The 21,270-nt window shown below is 43.2% G+C and overlaps 1 protein-coding gene across 1 annotated transcript; it reads left to right on the forward strand.

Moving 5' to 3' along the window:
- The first annotated feature begins 956 nt into the window (after positions 1–956).
- Positions 957–5,322, forward strand: LOC147450747 (calcium-dependent protein kinase 26-like). The gene is made up of 7 exons (XM_086519818.1): positions 957–2,558; positions 2,741–2,884; positions 3,311–3,463; positions 3,552–3,667; positions 3,745–3,912; positions 4,120–4,344; positions 4,484–5,322. The coding sequence occupies exons 1-7, from the start codon at positions 1,598–1,600 to the stop codon at positions 4,625–4,627; spliced, it is 1,911 nt and encodes a 636-aa protein (XP_086375944.1). The 5' UTR covers positions 957–1,597; the 3' UTR covers positions 4,628–5,322.
- Positions 5,323–21,270: the final 15,948 nt, after the last annotated feature.

Below are 21,270 nucleotides of genomic sequence, written 5' to 3' on the forward strand. Positions count from 1 at the left end.
GCCCCGCACCTTACCGCTAGGCCCAAGTCTTCTATCATTTTAATGAAAGCCTTTTGCCTCTTCTTATGAACCCTAAGCTTCGACCTTGAGCATAAATCAACCTCCTTTCTCATTTGGACAATATCACCCCTTGATAATATCAAGTCTATGGTGAGTCCTCAAGGTCAAGGCGTTTGGACACCCACATGGAGGCTTGACTCAACAATGAGCTCCATGGAAAAATGCACCATTCAAAGAGTTGATGTGCCTCAAGGTCAAGGCGTTTGGACACCCACATGGAGGCTTGACTCAACAATGAGCTCCATGGAAAAATGCACCATTCAAAGAGTTGATGTGCCTCCTACAACAACCAATGAGAACAATTGAGTTGCTAAGCTCGCAGAAAGCAATTGGTATGGCATTTGATCGATGTCGAGACCGAGCCTCATAAGTCTTAGGGTGCGCACATGCACTACCCGCCGACGTCAAAAAAGGGCGAAAATCATGCTTGGCCCACTGCCAACGGTGCACGCACCTGTCCACTAGAATCGCAGAGCCACCGCGGGAGCTGATCGTCGTCATCGAGACGGACTACCCCTGGTTCTAACGGTCAATGCCGGTGAAGCACCGTTTGCTTGGCGGGAGGGTCCTTCATTGGTTTGCACTTTTTTGCACTATGTCAGAGTGCTCTCTCTCTTCCTTTCTCTCACTAGAACGCCTGTAGGTGCTCGATAAGCAAGGATGGCCGTCGACGAAGAGCATTGAACGCTTCTTCACCGGATTGAATGCATGTGCGCAAGCTATCTAACTCATGCTAGTATTAAGAAGTCGCTCGAATTTTCGAACCTAAGAAATTTGACAATTGGCAGCGGTCCCAGCCAATAGATTTGGTCGTGACTCGTGATAAATGAACTAGTATCGAAGATGCCTTGGGCCTTTCTTGTGAACCTTGAGGCTTGAGCATTGTAGAGCGAGTCTTCCTCATTCTTTTACTGTCGCGAGGTGATTCGTGAGGACGGCCAGTGCCGGCAATGACTCTTCTGCGCGTTTTCAACGTCTACTTATAAATACGGGTTTTCTCCATCTCCCCATCTTGTCATTTCCGCGTGAAGGGAAAAGAGGGCAAGGCTGGAGGAAGCTCATCACCAGCAGCAGAGCCTTGCGCGCTGCGTGCGGTTAGTAGCTACTAGGCCTCATCGGCATCCCTTTCCGCCCATCAAGACGACCCACTTGGCATTTGTCCCCGGGATCGCTGCAGGGCTTCAAGTTCACTTTCTTTCTGGTTTAACGCGGTTTTCGTTGACCAGAGAGAGAGAGAGAGATAGAGAGATAGAGAGAGAGAGAGACTTTTCTCATTTGAATGTTTCAATTTGTTTATTTGCGGATTCTTCCATCCTTGCATGACGAAGATCACAGAGTTTTCCTTTGTGGATTGAGAAAGATTGTTCTCGCACTCTGAGAGAGAGAGAGAGAGTGCCTGTGGAAATTCAACTACAAAGCCTTCTCTTCGGCAATGACCCCAGCAGGCCCATGATGCATGCATTTCGTCCCCAGCATATTCTCTTTTCATGGAGACTACATGCATGCTTTGAGCAGCTCTACCTAGTGAACGCTATAAATGGGCAACACCTGCGTCACATCGGGTCTTTACACTAACCGAGGCAGCTTCTTTGGAGGAGCTGACTCATCCATCTCTAGGTTCTGGCAATCAGGTGATCAAGATTCACTCAAGCAGAAAGAGAGCTCCATTGCCATCACAGAGCAGAGAAACGGAGATCATAGGGAAAGCCCTTGTAAGCCTCCTGATGTGATGATCATACAATCGCACATTCCGCCGCCTCTCCCCACCGCCCCTGAAGATTACCTAGAAAGCCCATCTGTGCTGTGTGACCTGGCTGCCATGCAATCTGCCCCTGTTGTCACATCCTTGCCTTCAATGCCTCACACTCAAGAACCCCTTGTGAATACTCAAGAGCCCATCGCAATGCCCGGGCAAATTCCACAAGAGCCCCTTGTAATGTCAGCGCAGAGTTCAGAAGAGTTCCTCAGCATGTCCGGACAGCACTTCACTTCATCTGTGCTTGGGCGGGTAACGGAAAAGCTCAAGGACCTTTACAGTATGGGTCCAAAGCTTGGCCAGGGCCAGTTTGGTACCACGTTCCTCTGCATTGAAAAGATCACAGGCAAAAAGTATGCTTGCAAATCCATTGCCAAGCGGAAGCTCACCTCTCAGGAAGATGTTGATGATGTGCGGCGTGAGATTCAGATCATGCATCACTTGTCTGGGCATTCTAACGTGGTCACAATCAGAGGAGCTTATGAGGACAGCAACTCTGTGCATCTTGTGATGGAGCTTTGCTCAGGGGGAGAGCTCTTTGATCGAATTATAGAAAGAGGTCATTATAGTGAGAGGAAAGCAGCTCAACTTACAAGAACGATAGTGGGGGTTGTAGAAGCTTGCCATTCGCTAGGTGTAATGCACCGGGACTTGAAACCAGAAAATTTTTTGTTCTTGAGTAAAAAAGAGGATTCGGCATTGAAGACTATAGACTTTGGATTATCTGTCTTTTTTAAGCCAGGTATGGTTATGACACTGCATTTTGATGTTTTAAGAACTGTTAAAATGTATATTTTTGACTTAAGGTTGCACTTTCATGCATTGCTTGTGGTGGAATTCAGCCCTTGCATGCTTTAAGGGAATCAATTGACTCTCAGAGATGCATCCTCATAGTTGACATTGTCTTTTGCATCTGTTGGTCAGGTGAAGTTTTTCATGATGTCGTTGGAAGTCCATACTATGTTGCTCCTGAAGTTTTGCGCAAGCAATATGGCCCTGCAGCAGATGTTTGGAGTGCTGGAGTGATCCTCTACATTTTATTAAGTGGAGTGCCTCCTTTTTGGGCAGGTTAGTTAATAGAGAAGTCTCGCATTCATTGGATTTTTCCTTATTTCATGATTAAGTGAAGTGCCCGGTTAGTTAATAGAGAAGTGTCGCATTCATTGGATTTTTCCTTATTTCATGATTATCGTTGCTGATTGTAAATAGCTTCACATTTCCAGGTTCAGGTTTACAAGCTTTTTTCCCCCTTTCATGCTCTGCTAACTAGATTTCCAACTTGAGACTACTCTGTATTATTATGGCTTGATCTTTTCATCTCCAAAATGTATGCCGGCTTTCTGATATTTGCGGATTTCTGAGAACATTCTCACCTTGTAAGAATGAACACCAATCAGTGCTATGATTGCTATAGAAGCTACTGGTAATAGATGATACAATGCTATACTCTTCTCCAGTTAATAAGTACTTCGCTTTGGCATTTTTTCTATGCAGAGACGGAACAACATATCTTCGAACAAGTTCTTAAAGGAGATCTTGATTTCGAGACAGATCCGTGGCCTGGCATTTCAGAGAGTGCGAAGGACTTGATCAGGAAAATGCTCCTGAGGAATCCGGAGAAGCGGTTGACAGCTCATCAAGTTCTATGTAAGTGAAGCATTTTCTTTGTTCTTTACTTTTGAGTCTCGTAATCAGGTTATGCGCCTGCTGAAGCGTTTCATGTTACTCTCTCTAGGCCATCCTTGGATCAGGAAAGATGGCGTAGCACCAGACAAACCTATTGATTCCGCTGTTCTGTCAAGAATGAAACAGTTCACCGCAATGAACAAGATGAAGAAGTTGGCCTTAAGAGTGAGTAACTACATTTTTATGTACTTTTCTATTTGTGAAAGCAAAATTTCTTATCTTTTCTCTTAATAAAAATGTAGGTCATTGCAGAGAGGCTATCTGAAGAAGAAATAGCTGGGTTGAAGGAGATGTTCAAAATGATTGATGAAGATAACAGTGGCACTATCACATTTGATGAGCTTAAAACTGGGTTGAGAAGACTTGGTTCTAGTCTTATGGATGCAGAAATTCAGGCTCTCATGGAAGCTGTAAGTTGTTGTGTGTGCATGTGCCTGGATGGGCATTCATGGGTAGTCTTGCTGGATACCTTCATTTCAAGGTCATTTTTTACTTATTTATATATATAGTGCTTGTTGGTTAAAGGTCCATATGTTAGTTATGACCATAGATTCTAGAGAAATTGAGTGTCTTGGATGCACATGCACCCACATTTCTTATTCGTTTTTTTTCGTTAGGCTGATGTTGACAACAACGGTACTATCGATTATGGAGAATTCATTGCTGCTACCCTCAATCTTAATAAGATAGAGCGGGAGGAGAACATTTTTGCTGCTTTCTCCTATTTTGACAAGGATAGCAGTGGGTACATTACCGTAGATGAGATCCAGCAAGCATGCATCGAGTACAATCTGGGCGATGTGCGCATTGATGAGATGATAAAGGAGGCTGACCAGGATAATGTAAGTTTTCTAGTGGCTACTATGCTTTTGATCTTGCATCGCATGCTCGGTTTCCCACTGAACTCAATTTTTCTGTAGACATGTTTTTCATTTTCATCATTGGAACATTCTTTTGATGTTTTATAATACCTTGTCGCAGGATGGTCGGATTGACTACAACGAGTTTGTAGCAATGATGAGGAAGGGCAATGGGGGTTTTGGAAGGAAGACCATGCGCAATAGCCTGGGTTCAAGTATAGGAAGTGGAGGATATTTACGGGAAGGGTTGATGTTGGACTCATGAGCTTCACCAATGCAGGAGAACATATTTGTATAGATGGAGAGGCGTTCTGTTCACAAAACATAACAATTGGTATGATAGGTAGATGGGCATGAGATATTGGAATCTACTAGACTGGGAGATTGCATTGCAGAGTTGGATGAAATTGGAAGGATGCTCAAGAGATTTGGATGAAGGCAATGCTGGTGGGCAATGTGAGCACGAGAGAGATGTGGATTAATGTGCAGCTTTTTCGCTATATTTGTACTTGGGATCTGTTACAAGCTGAGAGCTTTCTTGTACATATCTTCATAGTTTGTGGATGTCCATCAGCAAAACGTTGCCCGAAATTCTGGAGAAGCCAAATTAAGAGAAATCAAACAGCTAGACAAGCGCTACAATTTATGAAATCAATACACTTGTGGCAGGCTTTCATAGTGGGCTTTTTCCTTTTTGAGCACCATCATGGTCCTGCTATATAATCACTTTACGTTTTAACTATCATCGACACTTGTCGACAACCATACCTTGAGCTCCTTTCACGCAACCACTTGGGCGAGGGTCTCAAGTTTCCTATCGTTGGAGTAGTTCTGCTGGATACCACAGAGCTACAGTAAGGACTGAGCCAATTGGTTACCCCTTAGATCTTGTGCTCTTGTGACACCAATGTTTACCTACAGCAGAGTATCTGAAGTTAATGAAATGCATTATTCACACTCCGCTTTTCTCAAAGTTTCTTGATCAGGTCTTTTATACAAGATGTCAGAATCAGAGGTACTAAGGAGGGTTAACCTTAATAGGTAACTGCCAATGAATAAAAGCAAGGTTATTTGCAAAAAATTTCACTCAACATCTTTATATATGAAAGCCTCTTAAGAGTAATTATGGTTTGTACAGCCCTCGAGAGCTTTGCTGTAGACCCACAAGCTTCACCTTAACACAAGTAGGTGGAGAGAAGAGCTTTGCTGTAGACCTACAAGCCTCCCCTTAAACACTAATTGGGTGGAGGGACTCGCAATCCTCCCATACACAAAAAGAGGGTGGCCACTTTTGAAGGTTGGCTCACATCAATTGTATAGGGCCTATGAACAAGGTTCTTAAAATTTTTGTGGTTAGAATGTGCACTTGGCTATGTTGGTTTGCTTGGGTTGGCTTTATTGGTTTGCATGGGAGTCCCTAAAGGCAATCACACTGGTGCAATGTAGGATGGGCAGATTGGTGACCGCTTTTTTTTTGTGTTTGTGGAAAACCCATAAAAATCTATGAGCATACAGGTAGTTAAACGATCAAATTGCTCTATCACACTTGATTCCAATTCCCTTGGTGTATCCGGTCTTGAGTTCAAGACTCGTTGGATGGATCTTTGAGGTATTATTCCAATGACTTTAAAACTTCTATTTCTTCTTCTATCAAGGCTAGCAATTGGAACTTGCCAGTAACTCAAGTGAAAATTAAGTACATTGAGAGTGCTCGTCTCGGTATTTGCTTCTCCTAGTGAACTCATGGAAAATCAGACAAGAGCTATAGGTCAAAGTTGATTATGGAAAATTGAATTCAAGGAAGATGAGGAAACTTGTTTCTGTTTATCTAATGTTTTCAGGCCTTCTCAAATGGGTTGCATCCATGTACCTAGATCATTGGGCAAGAGGGGCCTTGCGACCGCAACCACTCCTACTGATTTAAACATACCAAAGGAGCCCCCCAAGGGAACAGATGCAAACCGATGCAATGGGAAGTAGAGAAAATGAGAGGATATACCACTGCATGTCGGAGAGCCCAAAGCTCCAACACCAACAAAAACGACCAAGTCGGAGAGCCCAAAGCTCCATGACCAACAAAAATGACCAAGTCGAAGCCCACCATCCTTCTTGATCAGACGATGCCACGAGCATGCCACATTGCTGCCACCTAGTATCAGCTCTTCGATACATTGGGAGACGGGCAAGCTTGCTCCTTGCCAAGGCAAATAAGCTTAAGTCGAGAGAAAAATGAGGGAAAGGATGACTCGGATCTGCAGGCATTGTGGGTACACCCAATCCCTCACACCGTGCAAGCAGAGCCGTTCACGCCACAAGCCGAGCCTGCCTTGCGGCAGGCCACAATGAGCGACCAACTAGTGTGCGCCGCGCAGGCAGATGGAGATTTGCAGCGCGAGCCGCTAGAATCTCCAGGTTAGAACATATCTCAAGAATAGATTCCCATGGCTTATGAGTATGTATGAGTTTAGTATTTATGACAAATAGAGAGATCTCTTTAAGATTAAGATTTATAGAGTATGTATTATACTCTAAAAATCTTTTTAGTGCTATTAGAAACTCATGTGTGAGACACTTTTTTAATTTTCTTACAGACAGTGAGTTCAATGTTAAGAGTGTAACAACACTAAAAAGTAGCCAACGACATGCCAACTTTATAGAGGCTTCAATGGACATGCATCGAAGTCCTACAGTGGGTAGTTGATGGAGGCACCAAACCATCTTAGCATGCACGTCCCCTCGCACGAGAGAGAGAGAGAGAGAGAGAGAGAGAGAGAGAGACATTGGCAATATCAGCACAACCTTCCATTGCAAACAGAGTCCGAGTAAGCTAAGTATCTCCTTTCCCTTGCAGGAAGTTTTCCCTAGTGGGCCAAAAAAGAAAGGGTCAATACAACACAACAATTTACAATAGCACTATTATAACCTTAGACTTTAAAGCGTACCTCTCACAAAGCAAAGTGCCTTCTTAAGGGACTTACATAAAAAGGGCTTCTTGAGCTTTGCCTTGGGACTTAGACTGTCATAAAATCTAATATCTCACCAACTCAAATGATTTTCTCATATTAAACTGATCATTTAATGTGGGAGAATAAACGGGAACAAGGGTTAGAATATAAACATGTGCTTATGGATTTGTCTCAACACGGGGCCAAGGTTAAAGGGATTCAAATGAGAGACGGTCTGTTAAAGAGCAATGCTATTAAAAACCTTAGGGTTAGCTTCATTAAAGACCTCCAAAAGTTAGTGTTAAAATGTCCTTTAACCTTACGCAAGCTAGGGTTGATCTTGAGGTGGGAATCCTACCTAAGAATGAGGTGTTTGTCGGCTTGTTAACTAGAGTGCTTAAAGTGTTTGTGGGAACCTTGCCCAAGCTTGAGGTTATTTTCATTATTAAATAACTAAGGTTCTTGAAGTGTTCCATTCAAACATAAACTCTCAAGAGGCGTAAATGGTTCCATGCTTTTGACTACGTGATTGAAGACTTCAATTCAAACATGATATCTTAAGAAGCATAAAAGACACATGTCAAGATTCTCCACATGTGGCCCTCATGATGTGTGTGAATCCTATTGGATAGACTTTAATGGGATCCAATTTAGATGCATAAAAATAAATAATTAAGTTCTTTCTCTCAAAGAGAAAAAAACGACACACATCCAAATGATATAATTAAATAACACAAGAGAGAGAGAGAGAGAGAGAGAGAGAGAGAGAGGTGGACCAAGCATGAGAGGGGGGTATACACACACACACACACACAAACATTCTCTTGTTGTGGAAAGTGCAAAGTGCAAGGGCTCCATCTCCTTTTCCAAGCTTGTTGAGAAGTCGAAAGTGTCATAAAATATAATATCTAACTTTAGCAAAATGATTTTCTTATATTAAACTGATCATTTAATATGGAAAGATAAAAAGGGAACAAGAGTTAAAATATAGATATGTGCTTTTTGACCTATCTTAACAGGGGACCAAAAGGAGAAATGGTTGCATCTCAATAACGGTTCAAAAGGAGACGGTCTACCAAAGAGCAATGTGCAATAAGTGCTTCTATATTTACCTTAGCAAGGGACCAGGAGGAGAGATGGTTACATCTCAATAGGGGTCCAAAAGGAGGTAGTCTATCAAAGAGCAACGTGCATCTAATGGATCTTAAAATACCTTAGGATTAGCTTCATTAAAGACCTCCAAAGGTTAGTGTTAAAAAGCTCTTTGACCTTAGGTAAAGAGCTGATCTTCAAGTGGGAATCCTAACCAAGCATGAGGTGCTTGTCGGCTTGCTCACTAAAGTGCTTAAAGTATTTGTGGGAACCTTGCCAAGTTTGAGGTGATTTTCATGCTTAAATGACTAAGGTTCTTGAAACATTCAATTCAAAGATAAATTCTCAAGAGGCATAAACGGTTTCCATGCTTTATTGACTAAGTGCTTGAAGTGTTCAATTCAAATCAAATGACTTAAGAAGCATAAAAGGCACATATTAAAATCCTCCACATATGACCCTCATGATGTGCTTGAATCCTATTGGATAGGTTTTAAAGGGTCCCAATGAAAATTTGGATGCATAAAAATAAATAATTAAGTTCTTTCTCTCAAAGAGAAAAAGAGAGCACATGTCCAAATGATATAATTAAATAATATGAGAGAGAGAGAGAGAGAGAGAGAGAGAGAGAGAGAGAGAGAGGTGGACCAAGCTTGAGAGGAGGGGGTATACTCCCCCCCCCCTCCCACACACACACACACACTCATCGTGTGGAGTTCAAAGTGCAAGAGCTCCATCTCCTTATCCAAGCTTGTTGAGAAGTTGAGAGCCTACACCAACAATCTTGGCTATGGAATGCAATTCCAACCAAAATCCATGTGTCATAAAAACTAATATCTAACCAACCCAAATGATTTTCTCATATTAAACTGATCACTTAATGTGGGAGAATAAACGGGAACAAGGGTTAAGAAATAGACATGTGCTTATAGATCTATCTCAACACGGGGCCAATGGTAAAGGAGCCCAAATGAGAGATGGTCTATCAAAGAGCAAGGCTAATCAATGGAGCATAAGACCTTAGGGTTAGCTTCATTGAAGACCTCCAATAATGTGTGTAAAAGTCCTTTGACCTTAGGTAAGCTAGAGCTGAGCTTGAGGCGCGGGAACCCGACCCAGCTCGAGGTGCTTGTCTTGCTTGTCATGCTTGATGACTAAGGTGCTTGAGGTGCTTGAGATGCTTGAGGTGCTTAATGATTGAGATGCTTGAGGTGCTTGACATGCTTGAGATGTTAGGGTTGCACTTGAGGTGAGAACCCAGCCCAAGCTTAAAGTGCTTAAGGGCCAAACTTGTGGTAGGAACTGGGCCTATGCATGAGGGGTTGAGGTGTCAAAAAGTCAAAGATTAAATCCCTACAAGGAGGGGGCGAGCCCTACATGAGGGGGGATGAGAGAGAACACCCACACACTCACACAAGGAATGCATGGTACAAAGAAAGCAAAAGGGACACTTGTCAAGTTCCTCCTCATGTTGTCCTCATGGTGTGCCTAAAGCCTATTGGTTGGCCACCCAAGGGGTCCAATGATAATTTAGAGGATTTAATTAATTGATTTTGCATTTATCAAGTCCTCTCTCTCAAAGGGGAAAGGGGACACTTGTCTCAAGGCTACCCTTGCTGCTTGTAATGCCTCTTGCTTATGATTGGCTAGGCCTGGAGGGGTCCAATGAGCTTCAAGCATGAGCTACAAGGGGGGGTCGACCTAAGCAAGCTAGGGGGTTGCTTAGGGGGTATACTCACCCACACACACTCACAAACACTCTTATTGTGTGCTAGGCAAGGTGCAAGAGCTCCATCTCCTTCTCCAAGCTCCTTGAGAAGTTGAGAGCCTACACCAACACTCTTGGCTATGGAATGCAAATCCAACCAAGAGCTATGCTTCAATGCTTAAGCTTTCCATCTTCTCCATCTTCATTACTATGCTATTATGTATACTAAGCAAGAAGAGTGATGATAAGTGAGGAATTATTTCTTTCTCCTATGGAATACTTCTTCTTCCTCTTCCCTACCCTCATTCCTGCTAGCTCTCTCCACCTTCGAAGGTGTTTGAGGTCTTGGGATAGTTAATGCTTTCCACAAAGTGCATGTTATACTTATTGCAAGAAGGCTAATGGTTTATTGCAAGCAGATTAGTTACTTAATGCAAGTAGATTAATTGTATTGCAAGGTAGATTAATTGTTGCTTTAGGCACAAGTTGATGCATAAAAGTATACATCTTCATGCACTCAAATGATTTAGGGAACACAAAGACTAATGATGTTCACAAGTTCTTGACTGTTTTCAAGCTAAGATTGATTGTTGATATTATGCAAAAGCTTGGTGTATGAAGCTTCCATCTCCATACTGCCAAAGAGGTTTCAAGGAACACAAAGATTGTACTGTACCAAGTCTCTCTTAATGAGAGAATCTATAATACAAATGGCTTTTGGAGGGGGGACCGGCTCCACATAAATACGGTCCTCAACTGTTGTCATATTCTCTAAAATCTCTCTCTCTCTCTCTCTCTCTCTCTCTCTCTCTCGCAAAGATATTGCTCATGCCTAGTTAATTAAGTGTTATGATTAAGTTGCTACTACCAATTAAGTCCACCATCTATGCTCTCAAAGTTGCTCACTCTAATTCTCTTAATTCCGCTATTTTCTAAGTTCATAGGCCATTTCCATTACATTGGTATCAGAGCATTTGGTTTCTCTTTTCTTGCTTAAGAAGAGAGGTCCTTAAGTAGCCTATAAATGGTTGATGTTGTTAATTATATTAGGGTAAGTGGAACTGGGATCTATTATCGGTTTTGTTGAGCCCACTATGTGGGATATGGTGCACACCTTGGGAGCTTTGGACTTAATAATGGAGTCTTTTTAAACTTGCCTATGGCTTTATCATTATTGAGCCATAAGAAGTCCGAAAGGAGCTAACCCTCGACAACTCTGCTATGTTAGACCTACTCCTCTACTCTCTATAATTAACCACTTTGAGCCATGGGTGTAGATACTTAAGAGACGATTTTCAAAGGCTAAGAGGAGTGGAAACTAAGGTTTTGAATTGCCAAAGAATACACTAAGTACATACATTAATTTTGTTAACATGGCTGACAATAATCAAGAGAGTAGAACGAGCATTGATAACTTTGATTTTGCACATGAAGGTGCTAATGATGATGCTCCCATGTTTATCAAGTGTCTTGTTTCTAAGCTGCAACAAGCTATGGGAAACCTAGCCCTACAAGGTGAAGTTTTCAAACAACTTCATAGTTATGGGATTCTCCAAACTCCCCCAAAAGAGAGAGCACATGAGAAGTCTCTTCAACAGATTTCCAAGAGAGGGCTCTCTACGGTGAGAGAAGAGGAGAACCCGTATGAAGCGCTTAAACGATTACTAGCGGTGTCGAGGGATATGTGTTCGGTACGTGAGCCGGGAAGGCGCCGGGCCTCTGGCTGTGGGAGGTGCGAGAGACTGGATGCAAAAGACAAAGCAGAAGACTCGAAAAAACACCTTAAATGCTTAAAAATTGACAAGCAAAATGTTCCAAGCTGCTAATGATTAGCCAAAGTGAAATTCAATTACAAATGTTTGCCGTTAACGGCACTGATGTTGTTAAGAGAGTTTTACGCTCTCAAATTAGATCACGACTAAAAATATCTCACTTATGCCTGCCATTAGAGCCATTTGGAGTTGATCAGGACATACATCTCTGGTAAAATTCCTTGCTTGATGCCCTTGTAATTTCCAATTATGGTAGAGCGAGGTTACCCTCTCTCCTGCTTGCCTTACAGCTCCCTTATCTTGCTGCTTAACTTGAGGCTCCCTGAACGCTTGCCGAGATCTGCTTACTCTCAAGTGAGAGAGTTTCTCTTGATTTATGCTCGTCGAGAGAGAAACACTTCCTGCTGCTTTCTTGCTTACCAAGGATGAGAGAGAAAGAGAGAATACTCTTTGCTTTGTTCTTATTCAAGCTCGAGAGAGAAAAAGCAAAGCTCTTTGTTCAAGCTCGAAAGAGAGAGAGCTCGAGCCTCTCTCGCTTTTGTTCAAGCTTTCCCTTTCTTAGTGCTTCACCGGCTTCAAGCCTCGAGCCTACTCTCCACAGGAGAGAGAGAGAGAGAGAGAGAGAGAGAGAGAGAGAGAGAGAGAGAGAGAGAGAGAGAGAGAGAGCTTAACCCTCCTGGCTCCCCTATGTCGTTTTGGCTCCTCCCTGAAATCTTCGTTACCTCCTCCCTCTGTCCTTCCTTGCTACCCTTGTTTTTGCTTGCCTCTTCTCCTCGTTTCCTGCTTACTCGCATGCAAAAGAGCCTCTCCTTGAGCTCCCTCGACCTAGCTCTCCCATCTTCAAGCTCATTTGCTTCCCCTTCCTCTCTCGTTGTCGAAAAAAAACACACTAAAAATAGCCCCTTAAAAACTTGCCCCCACCACGCAGTCACGGCGCCGTGAGACTGACGTGGCGTGGGAGCGGTCCTGATGACGTGGCACGCCCGAGTTGACCAGCACCGAATCCGCCGGCATCGGCACCGAAAACATGCGCGATAGCATGCTGAACCTTTTCTGCTTCTTCGCCAGGCTCATCCCATGCTCGTACAGCCCGACGCAAGCGACTGATCTTCCCCTCTGCTGCGCTCATCGTTGTCTACCCCCATCTCTTTTTTCCTTACGCACTAAAAGTCTCTTTGCCCAATGGGCGGCCATCCCTTTTGGTGAATTTTGGGCGGCCTTAGTTTGAGCCATTCCCTTGGGCGGCCCTTAGTGGCTTGGGCGGGCGACTTCACGGTGGGCACCACATTTAGCATACATGCCGACCGAGGTATTGCCAAGCATTGGGCGGCTTTGCTTTGGGTCGACACCCCATTAAGCATACATATTGGCAAAGCATTGCCAGGCACAACAACTGGTTTTTAATGACAATATCATCATGAATTTTATTGCTGATTTTAGTGTTGCAAACCTTGCCGCAAGCCATTAAGATGCAAAAACCCTCGACTTCTTACTGCTCAAGCCATAGCTGTGTTGGAAATTTCCTGCTATATAAGCAAACTCTCGTACATAGTTCTTGTCAGGCTCAACATATCAACCAAACCATTGCTACATGACGTCCCGAAACTTGGTCAATGTCAAAAAATCCCAGATAGCACTTCGACCGAGCCGACCAGGGAGGTTCGAACCCGGCCCCCGGTGATACTTAAATTGGCCATATCTTGCCAACTGAAATCCTGATCACCGATCTGAAAAGACCGACGTGCTCCACAAAGTGAGCACTTCAGCCTCATGCATTCATTCCAGTTTTGTTCCCTCAGCTACAGTTGCCCAATCCGGTACGGATCTGCAATCAACTTGAACTTCAAATGCCATAACTTCTTCACCGTAGCTCCAATCGACGAGCCGTAAAGACAGGCCAGTAGAGCACTTCAAGCACTACAGTTCTAGATCATAATCTCTCATCTGTGGTCACTGCAAGCATACTCATTTTTGGCATCATTGAGGCATATGTTGGCCCTTCTAAGCCGCATCTGGCATACTGTTAGAAGTTAGACACACCCCACGACAGTAACTACCTGGAGGATTATTATTTTTTGTAATTATTCATTCATTGAGGAAAACCTAATTTTTCACCTTGTAATTATTGGGACTTACAGAATTTTCCAGATTGTATCCCAGTTTTGATAGTTAGATTGAGTAGATGGTTGATTTTGGAACTTTAGGGTTTGAGAAATTGTAAGGTATATATACCACTTTTGGACCTTAATGAAGGACCTTTTTGTCATTTTAAAACAAGTTTTAAAGTCTGTGAATGAGCGTACTGTGTACGAGAGAGAGAGAGAGAGAGAGAGAGTGTGTGAGCTTCATCTTGATGCTACGTGTGCTCCGGTGGTTGGAATCTAGTGCAAACAAGTGCAACGTGTTGCCCCCGACGAGAGCTACGCGCCGATACCTACATTGCGCGCGTACGGTCCGGTTTTGCCAGCTCCTTCTACGAGCTTCATCGGTTGTTTGGGTGAGCATACGTTGTCCGATTTTGCATTGCAACATATCCACGCGTTCACATTGAGTAGAACTACACATTAGGCACTTTAGATTTCGAAAACGAAGACATGCAGATTTCGGCCAGACATCCTACGTGTTTCTGCACCATGTGTTTTGGGTTGGGATTTTGGTTCATGGACCTTAGGGAGAGCGACCTATTGGTATTAGTAGAGTCTCCTTCAAGTTCTATGGTGTTTCGAGATTGTTTGATGGGTATTCGGCTCTAGAAAGCGTTGTAGAAAGTTTCCTCTTATGCACTCTTGAAGGCTGTGACTTAGACAATTGGTAGAGACCTCTGTAGGAATTAGTTAGGAGTCGGTCGAGTGTAGGTTGACACCTTATGCTTGCTTCCACGCACCTGCGGGTCGAGCTTCATCCTTAGCTGACATTACATGTTAGGTGAGTTCTCGCTGTGCTGACGTCCGTCTCGCGGCGTATCCGTCCAACATTGGCGCCACTGTCGGGGACGAAAACCTTAGGTAGGTGACCGAGACTAATCCTTGAAATTTGGGATTTTTGGCTTGCCAAGAGTCTCGCTTTACATTTAGATAGGATCAGAGGGTGGAGGACTCTCTAGGTCTTAGAGGGAGTCTAGGAAGCGTGTGCCTGGCCTAGATCCTTCGACTTAGGTAGATGAGGTAGACTTAGGTAGTTTTAGGTGGTAGTCGAGTTCTAGAGTAGGAGTTGGAGTGGTAGAAGCGGTGAGAGGAGAGCTTGAGAGTCCGGAGAGGCCAAAAAGCAACCAAAAAACACCATCATCACCATTTCACATGATAGGTAGGAGTAGAGTAAGTAGGACATCATGATTCAGGATCTAGAGCATTTCATGTATGTACAATTGCTTGGTAAAATCATTACAAGTTTGTAAAAGACACAAAAAGACGCAAAAGTGTGTTTGAAAGCCTAATTGAAGTCCAAAAGTTACTATGAGTGTTTCTGATAGACCTACAGAGCATTAGGAGCATTCCTGTCAGAAAAAAATTTAATTTTAAGCCAGGAAACATCCTACGCGTAGGATGTCTACAGGCTAATCTGGGAGGAATTTTGGGATTTTGAGTTGACCAGTGTGTTCAGAAGGTAGGGTTTATCCTAATTTCAATCGAAAAGTGGAAATTTGGCCATATCTTGACAGGATAAGGCCAGATAGACTGAAATTGCCAGACATCCTATCCAAATAGTGCCAAAACATTATTTTGAGACCAAAACCATAAGAGGGCTACATGAGCATGTCTTGCATGATATATTGAGTGACTGAAAGGGGTTTCACCTCATTTGGGTGAGAAAATTGGGTTCAAAACGGACTTTAGCACTTTTGACTGAAAAAGGAAAGAACAACTAAAATTTGGGACTTTTGGCATCTAAACCAAAATCTAAGCATACCATTGGGTTACTGACATCAAGGGGAGGCTGTGGGATAAGTCTGGGGTCAAACAGGCCAAAAAGACATCCTACACGTAGGATGTCTTTTGAGTGATTTTGGACTCCAAACTGAATTCTGAGTATACCAAAGTGATCAACAACTCAAGGGGGGCCTGGGCTTTGAGTTTGAAGGCATTCTGATGAAAAAGACATCCTACGCGTATGATGTCTAATGTAAGAAAATGAAGCCAAACTTTGACTTTGAGCATAGTAAGGTGTTGTATAGCCTAAGGCAAGCCTCCTAGTCAATTTTGGTCCAATTTGGAGTTGATTAGACTGATCAATATCAGCAACAGGCTGTCGGAACAGATTTCTGACTCATTGACCAGCTAACAGATGTCCAAATCAAAAAGTAAAAGCAGCTGTAAGCTCAACAAAACAAGGGGAAACAACAGTGCAAAAATCCAAGCAAAACACAACAGGAGACATCCTACGCGTAGGATGTCTATTAGGACCCACTGCAAGGAAAATTTGACCTGGCATAGATAGTAAGATTCTATTTGGCTTAGGGGTTCCAGAAATTCTTTCAGAAGTGAATTTCGACCTTGTTTGCCCATTTGACGAAGCAAAGACTGAATTCAGACTTTTTCGTGTGAATTGACCAACATCTGAGGGAAGTACTATTTCAGATTAGCAGACCTAATCCAGAACAACAGCAGTGTATAAAATACAGTAGTGGTTGAGATTAACTCTCTAGTTATACCAATCATTACTAAGATAACCTCTAGCAGATAAATGCTTTGATTCAATTGCCGAAATTAAAACGCTTGTGTACAGGTATATTCATCAACAAAGCAAGAAGTTGTGCAGAAACTGACCCTTTGCCAGGTGAGTGGTTGGATTTGTGATAAATTGCATTGATAAGTTTGATGAATTTAAGATCAAGAAGATACATTGTTAGAGACCAGAAGGTGGCAGGTGACCAAGGTAGCTTAGTGTCCATCGAAGAGAGTGTAACTCAGGCAAGGTTAGATCCACTAGCACCGATTATTGAGGAAGGGAATGATACTGACACATCTTTAGACAGATCTTTCTTCATGATGGGTAGCCAACAGCTAGGAGGTTTCACCTATGATGGACCTATGCGAGGAGGAAGCACCTCCCAAAATCCTTTGAGTGATTCCAAGCTCACGGTGATCTTCTTAGAGGGAACAAACTCGAGAGGAGCCCTAGTCTATTGTGACTATCGAGGCCGCAAGTGCATTTGTATCGAAGAGAGGCCAGCTCAAAGATTGGAGATAATCCAAGTCTATGATGATGGAGATAGATTCCGAGACGAAAAGGGGAACCACTATTTAATAGTTAGTAACCCTGAAGATTACAACAGATATGGAGATAACGTGGCGAAAGGGAAAATGGTTTCAGAAACTCAAGAACCGCCACCAAACATTGATCGGCCCGGAGCTATTTTTATGTATGATAAGAAAACAACCAGGGTTCCAACTTATAACGAGAACATGGGAATCTACAAGCATGAGAGTGAGGGTATAGTCTCTTACTTTCGTAGCAAAGAACCATACATAAACGAATTAAGCAAAGACAAGGTTCTTTACTTATTCTCTTATGAAACTGCTACGAGGACGGGCATAGTTTTTGTTGATAGATACGGGCGAGAATACCAACGTATTCTCCTAGAGGAAGTAGCGAGAGCAACAGGTCCAGGAGCATCAACATATGCCCCTGAGGAAGTTCCAAGAGCCACCTACACCCCAAGCAAGTCTACGAATCCTTTTTTAGATGAGTATGACGCAACCTCACATTCCACCCGACCGCAAGCATTCAACAACCAAGACTAACCAGCAAACCAACCATCATTGAAGGCATGGCTTCGACAAAGCGCAACAATGGAATCAGACCGAAACCGAGATGGTTATCAAGCCACACGAGGGCTCAGGGATTTGCAAGAACCACCACTCTATTCAAGGTATCATGCAGAGAGTAAACCAAAGACTCAAGGGTCAACAGAGCCTGGAGGACCAACCATAAAACGAGTTCGCAGAGAAGAACCACCTCCAGCGAGAACTGTTAGAAATTATGGCTTAGGAGCACCATTGGGAGAGAAACCAGCCTATTACAGAAGGCCTAAGGAGGTGTATCAACTAGGTCAGGGTGATCCAATGATGAGGTTTGTAGACCATCGAAGAATTAGACCTTCTCAAGTGCAAAAATGGGTAAATAATAAATACACAGGAAGCAGAGACCCAAGAGATCATGTAGCAGCCTTTGTGTATGTAATTAGAGCCGAAGAGGTGTTAGATTTTCCTACCCAATTTGCAGGGTTTGGACTAACCCTAGAGGATGATGCTGCCACTTGGTTTGACTCTGTAGAGCGTAGAGACTTTGAGTCGATGGAGGAAGTGTTTGACGAGTATATCGAGGAATTGTCTCAAAGGGGAATAGCTCATAATACCGTTTCACAAATCCATAAATTCAAACAGAAAGATGGAGAATCTGTACGAAAGGCAGCCCTAAGACTAAAAAGATATGTTAAGTTCTGTCATGTTGAAGAACTACCAACTCAGTCCAGACTTATGCTGATATTCATCCAAGGACTAAGGAATGCAGATCTCCAGAAAGACTTACATATGAAGAGGAGCACGACGTTGAATGAGTTGACCAAGGAAGCTCTGTACCTTGTGGAAAATTGTGCGGTCTACAAAGAAGGGGAGTTCAAGGACCTTGATGAAGATTCGTCTTCACAACAAAGTGGAAGCAAGTCTTCTAAGACAGCACTGAAAGGAGAAGTAGCGGTAAACCAGGAGCAGCTTGTAGATGAAGTGCTAAAAAAGATCAACTTGTGCGCCAAACCCCAGGCTAAACGGCCCAAGTGGTGTGCTATTGAACAAAAATGGACAAACCATGGGACCGAGGAATGTTATTATAACAAGGGATATGTGAGAGAGAGACCTTACGCTCCCCAAGCTCTAGTAGCTTCCCCTCAAGTTCCACCGATGCCTAGATATCAAGCAGGCAATTTACCAGGACCTGTAAGTGTAGAAAGACCACAACCGGTGTTGGGGCAATAACCACCCCTACCAGGATTACGACCGGTTGGTATAAGATACACACCAACGATAACTGAATTAGAGGATAAGGCTTTGGTGCCTATGTATGCATATTATAAAGATCCCAATGGATATGCGGCAAACCCTGTCTATTATCCACCAGAAGAACCCTTGACACCAAAACCATGGAGCATGATCGGAAATACAGGACCACCAACTGCTACATAGGCAGCAGGAGAAGGAAGATATAGCTTAGATGAACGAACATTGTTGTTCATAGCCAATGGAGGCATGGGCGGACAGAGACATTCTTACCAACAAAGAGGAGCTCAAGGAGCACCTCAACAACCCAAGGGACCCTGCTACAAGTGTGAAGGAGACCATTGGCTGAGAGACTGTCCTCATGATGAAATCATTAGAGTCAATGCGTATTGCCCAGAATGTGGAATTACTCATTTGATTCCCGATTGCCCTAAAAACCCGAGCAAAGGAGCAAAAACCACCTTGAACATGTTAGAAACAGTACCTTCCAGTGGAGGATCGGAAAATGAGACAATCATACCTATTCAGGCGGTAACACGAGCCCAAGCTCAAAGAAGGATGAATGAAACCATAGTTGAAGAACCAAAAACTGATGCCCAAAGTTCAGAAATGAAAAATTAGAGAAGCACTTGGAAACCTAGAAAGGCGCGTAGGAAAGCCAGGAAAGAACGAGAGCAAACAGCCCTATTCGAGGAGTTGAAACATACAAAGGACAGATTGGAGCGGTTAGAGGATCTAGCTAGCTTAATCTCACACACCACAGCAGCCATAGCACCCAAGGAAATAGTAGAGCCCAAAAGTGCAGGATCAGGAGGATCTGTGCTGGCGGACAAGGTAAATGAGCAGTTTGATGCGCTTCTAAAAGCTTATGAAGCTCGACTTAAAAAGAACCAAACCTAGGAGCGAAGGTGGATGACTTATCCATATGCAGAAATAGAAAAACAGAGGTTGGATATGTGTAAAAAGATGATCGAGACGGCTCAATCATTGATGGAAGACCCGCTGGGTAAACCTGCAAATTGGCAAGAAGCACCAGCTCCAACCCCTATCCAACCAACTTTAGAGAAACATGTGGAAACAAAGGAAAGACTCACTAATGCCTATGAGTCCAGAGGAGAGCCTATCGTAGTGCCAAATACTACAGATGGGACAAGTGACGAGTTCCAACCTAAAATATTGGCAGAAATGAGTAAGAACTGTGACGGTTTAGACGATCTGTGGAAGCAAATCCGTGAGGCCAACGAAGCTAATAGGATGAGTAACCACCTGAATAGCACGAGAAAAGAAAAGAATGTGATCTTACCTCCTATTGAAGAATTTGAGGCAAGGTCGCAGATGAACTTTGAGATACATTCACAAGGGGAAGACCAAGGATCTATTAGTTTGGGGCACAGCCAACCAGACTCGTTGAGAACCTTACCCTCTTACCTGGAAGAGTACGAAGCTAAGTCGAAAGTGAGAGCAATCCCATCTCAAAGACTTTCTTCTAACAAGGTGATGGATTCGCAAGGATTGATTGAGTTGTTATCCACCCCGGTGGCATGCACAATCACGTTAGCAGAACTCCTAAGGTTAAGGCCAAACATGTGGACCATAGTAGGAAAATGCCTAGAAAAATTTGAAGTGAAAGACCCCACCTTGAAGCTACAAGAAGGGATCAGAGAGTTGGATAGGCCTCAACTAAACACTAGACCAGTACCATTGAATAATGACACATTTGCTAAACGAATCAAAGAAGAGATTGAGAAGCTAATGGAAGCTGAATTCATCTATGAAATTGAACATACAGATTGGGTGTCGCCCATTGTGGTAGTTCCCAAAAAGAATGGAAAACTGCGAGTGTGTGTAAACCTCAAAAAGGTGAATGCAGCAACCATAAGGGATAATTATCCCTTGCCAATCACAGAACATGTACTGGAGCGAGTGGCCGGGAAACGGGATTATTCCTTTCTGGATGGGTTTTCAAGATACAACCAACTGGGAATAGCAAGGGAGGATCAACACAAAACAGCATTTGCCATAGAATGGGGGATTTATGCGTATCGAGTTATGCCATTTTGCTTAACTAATGCACAAGCCACTTTCCAAAGGTTAATGACTCACACATTCAAGGAATACCTAAGAATATTCTTAGAAATTTACATGGATGACCTGTGTGTACACTCTCTCCTACGAGAGGAACATATTAACCATTTGCAAAAGGTCTTTGAAAAGTGCAGGACATATCGAATTTGTCTTAACCCGAAAAAGTGTGTGTTTATGGTTAAGCAAGGATGAATCTTAGAACACATTGTCTCAAGAAATGGCATAACCACTGACCTAGACAAAGTCAAAGTCATTGTAGACCTACCCAGGCCTACTAATGAGAAACAAGTGCAATCCTTCATGGGACACTGCGG

Source organism: Adiantum capillus-veneris, chromosome 9 (genome assembly GCF_014529385.1).
Source record: "Adiantum capillus-veneris isolate H3 chromosome 9, ASM1452938v2, whole genome shotgun sequence".
NCBI classification, from domain to species: Eukaryota; Viridiplantae; Streptophyta; class Polypodiopsida; order Polypodiales; family Pteridaceae; genus Adiantum; species Adiantum capillus-veneris.

What these genes read in the sequence shown, in the direction of transcription:
- LOC147450747 (XM_086519818.1), top strand. Translation starts at nt 1,598, where the DNA reads ATGGGCAACACCTGCGTCACATCGGGTCTTTACACTAACCGAGGCAGC. An exon ending in TTCAGGCTCTCATGGAAGCT is followed by an intron (nt 3,913 to 4,119) that starts GTAAGTTGTTGT and finishes TTTTTTCGTTAG; the next exon opens with GCTGATGTTGACAACAACGG. An exon ending in AGGAGGCTGACCAGGATAAT is followed by an intron (nt 4,345 to 4,483) that starts GTAAGTTTTCTA and finishes ACCTTGTCGCAG; the next exon opens with GATGGTCGGATTGACTACAA.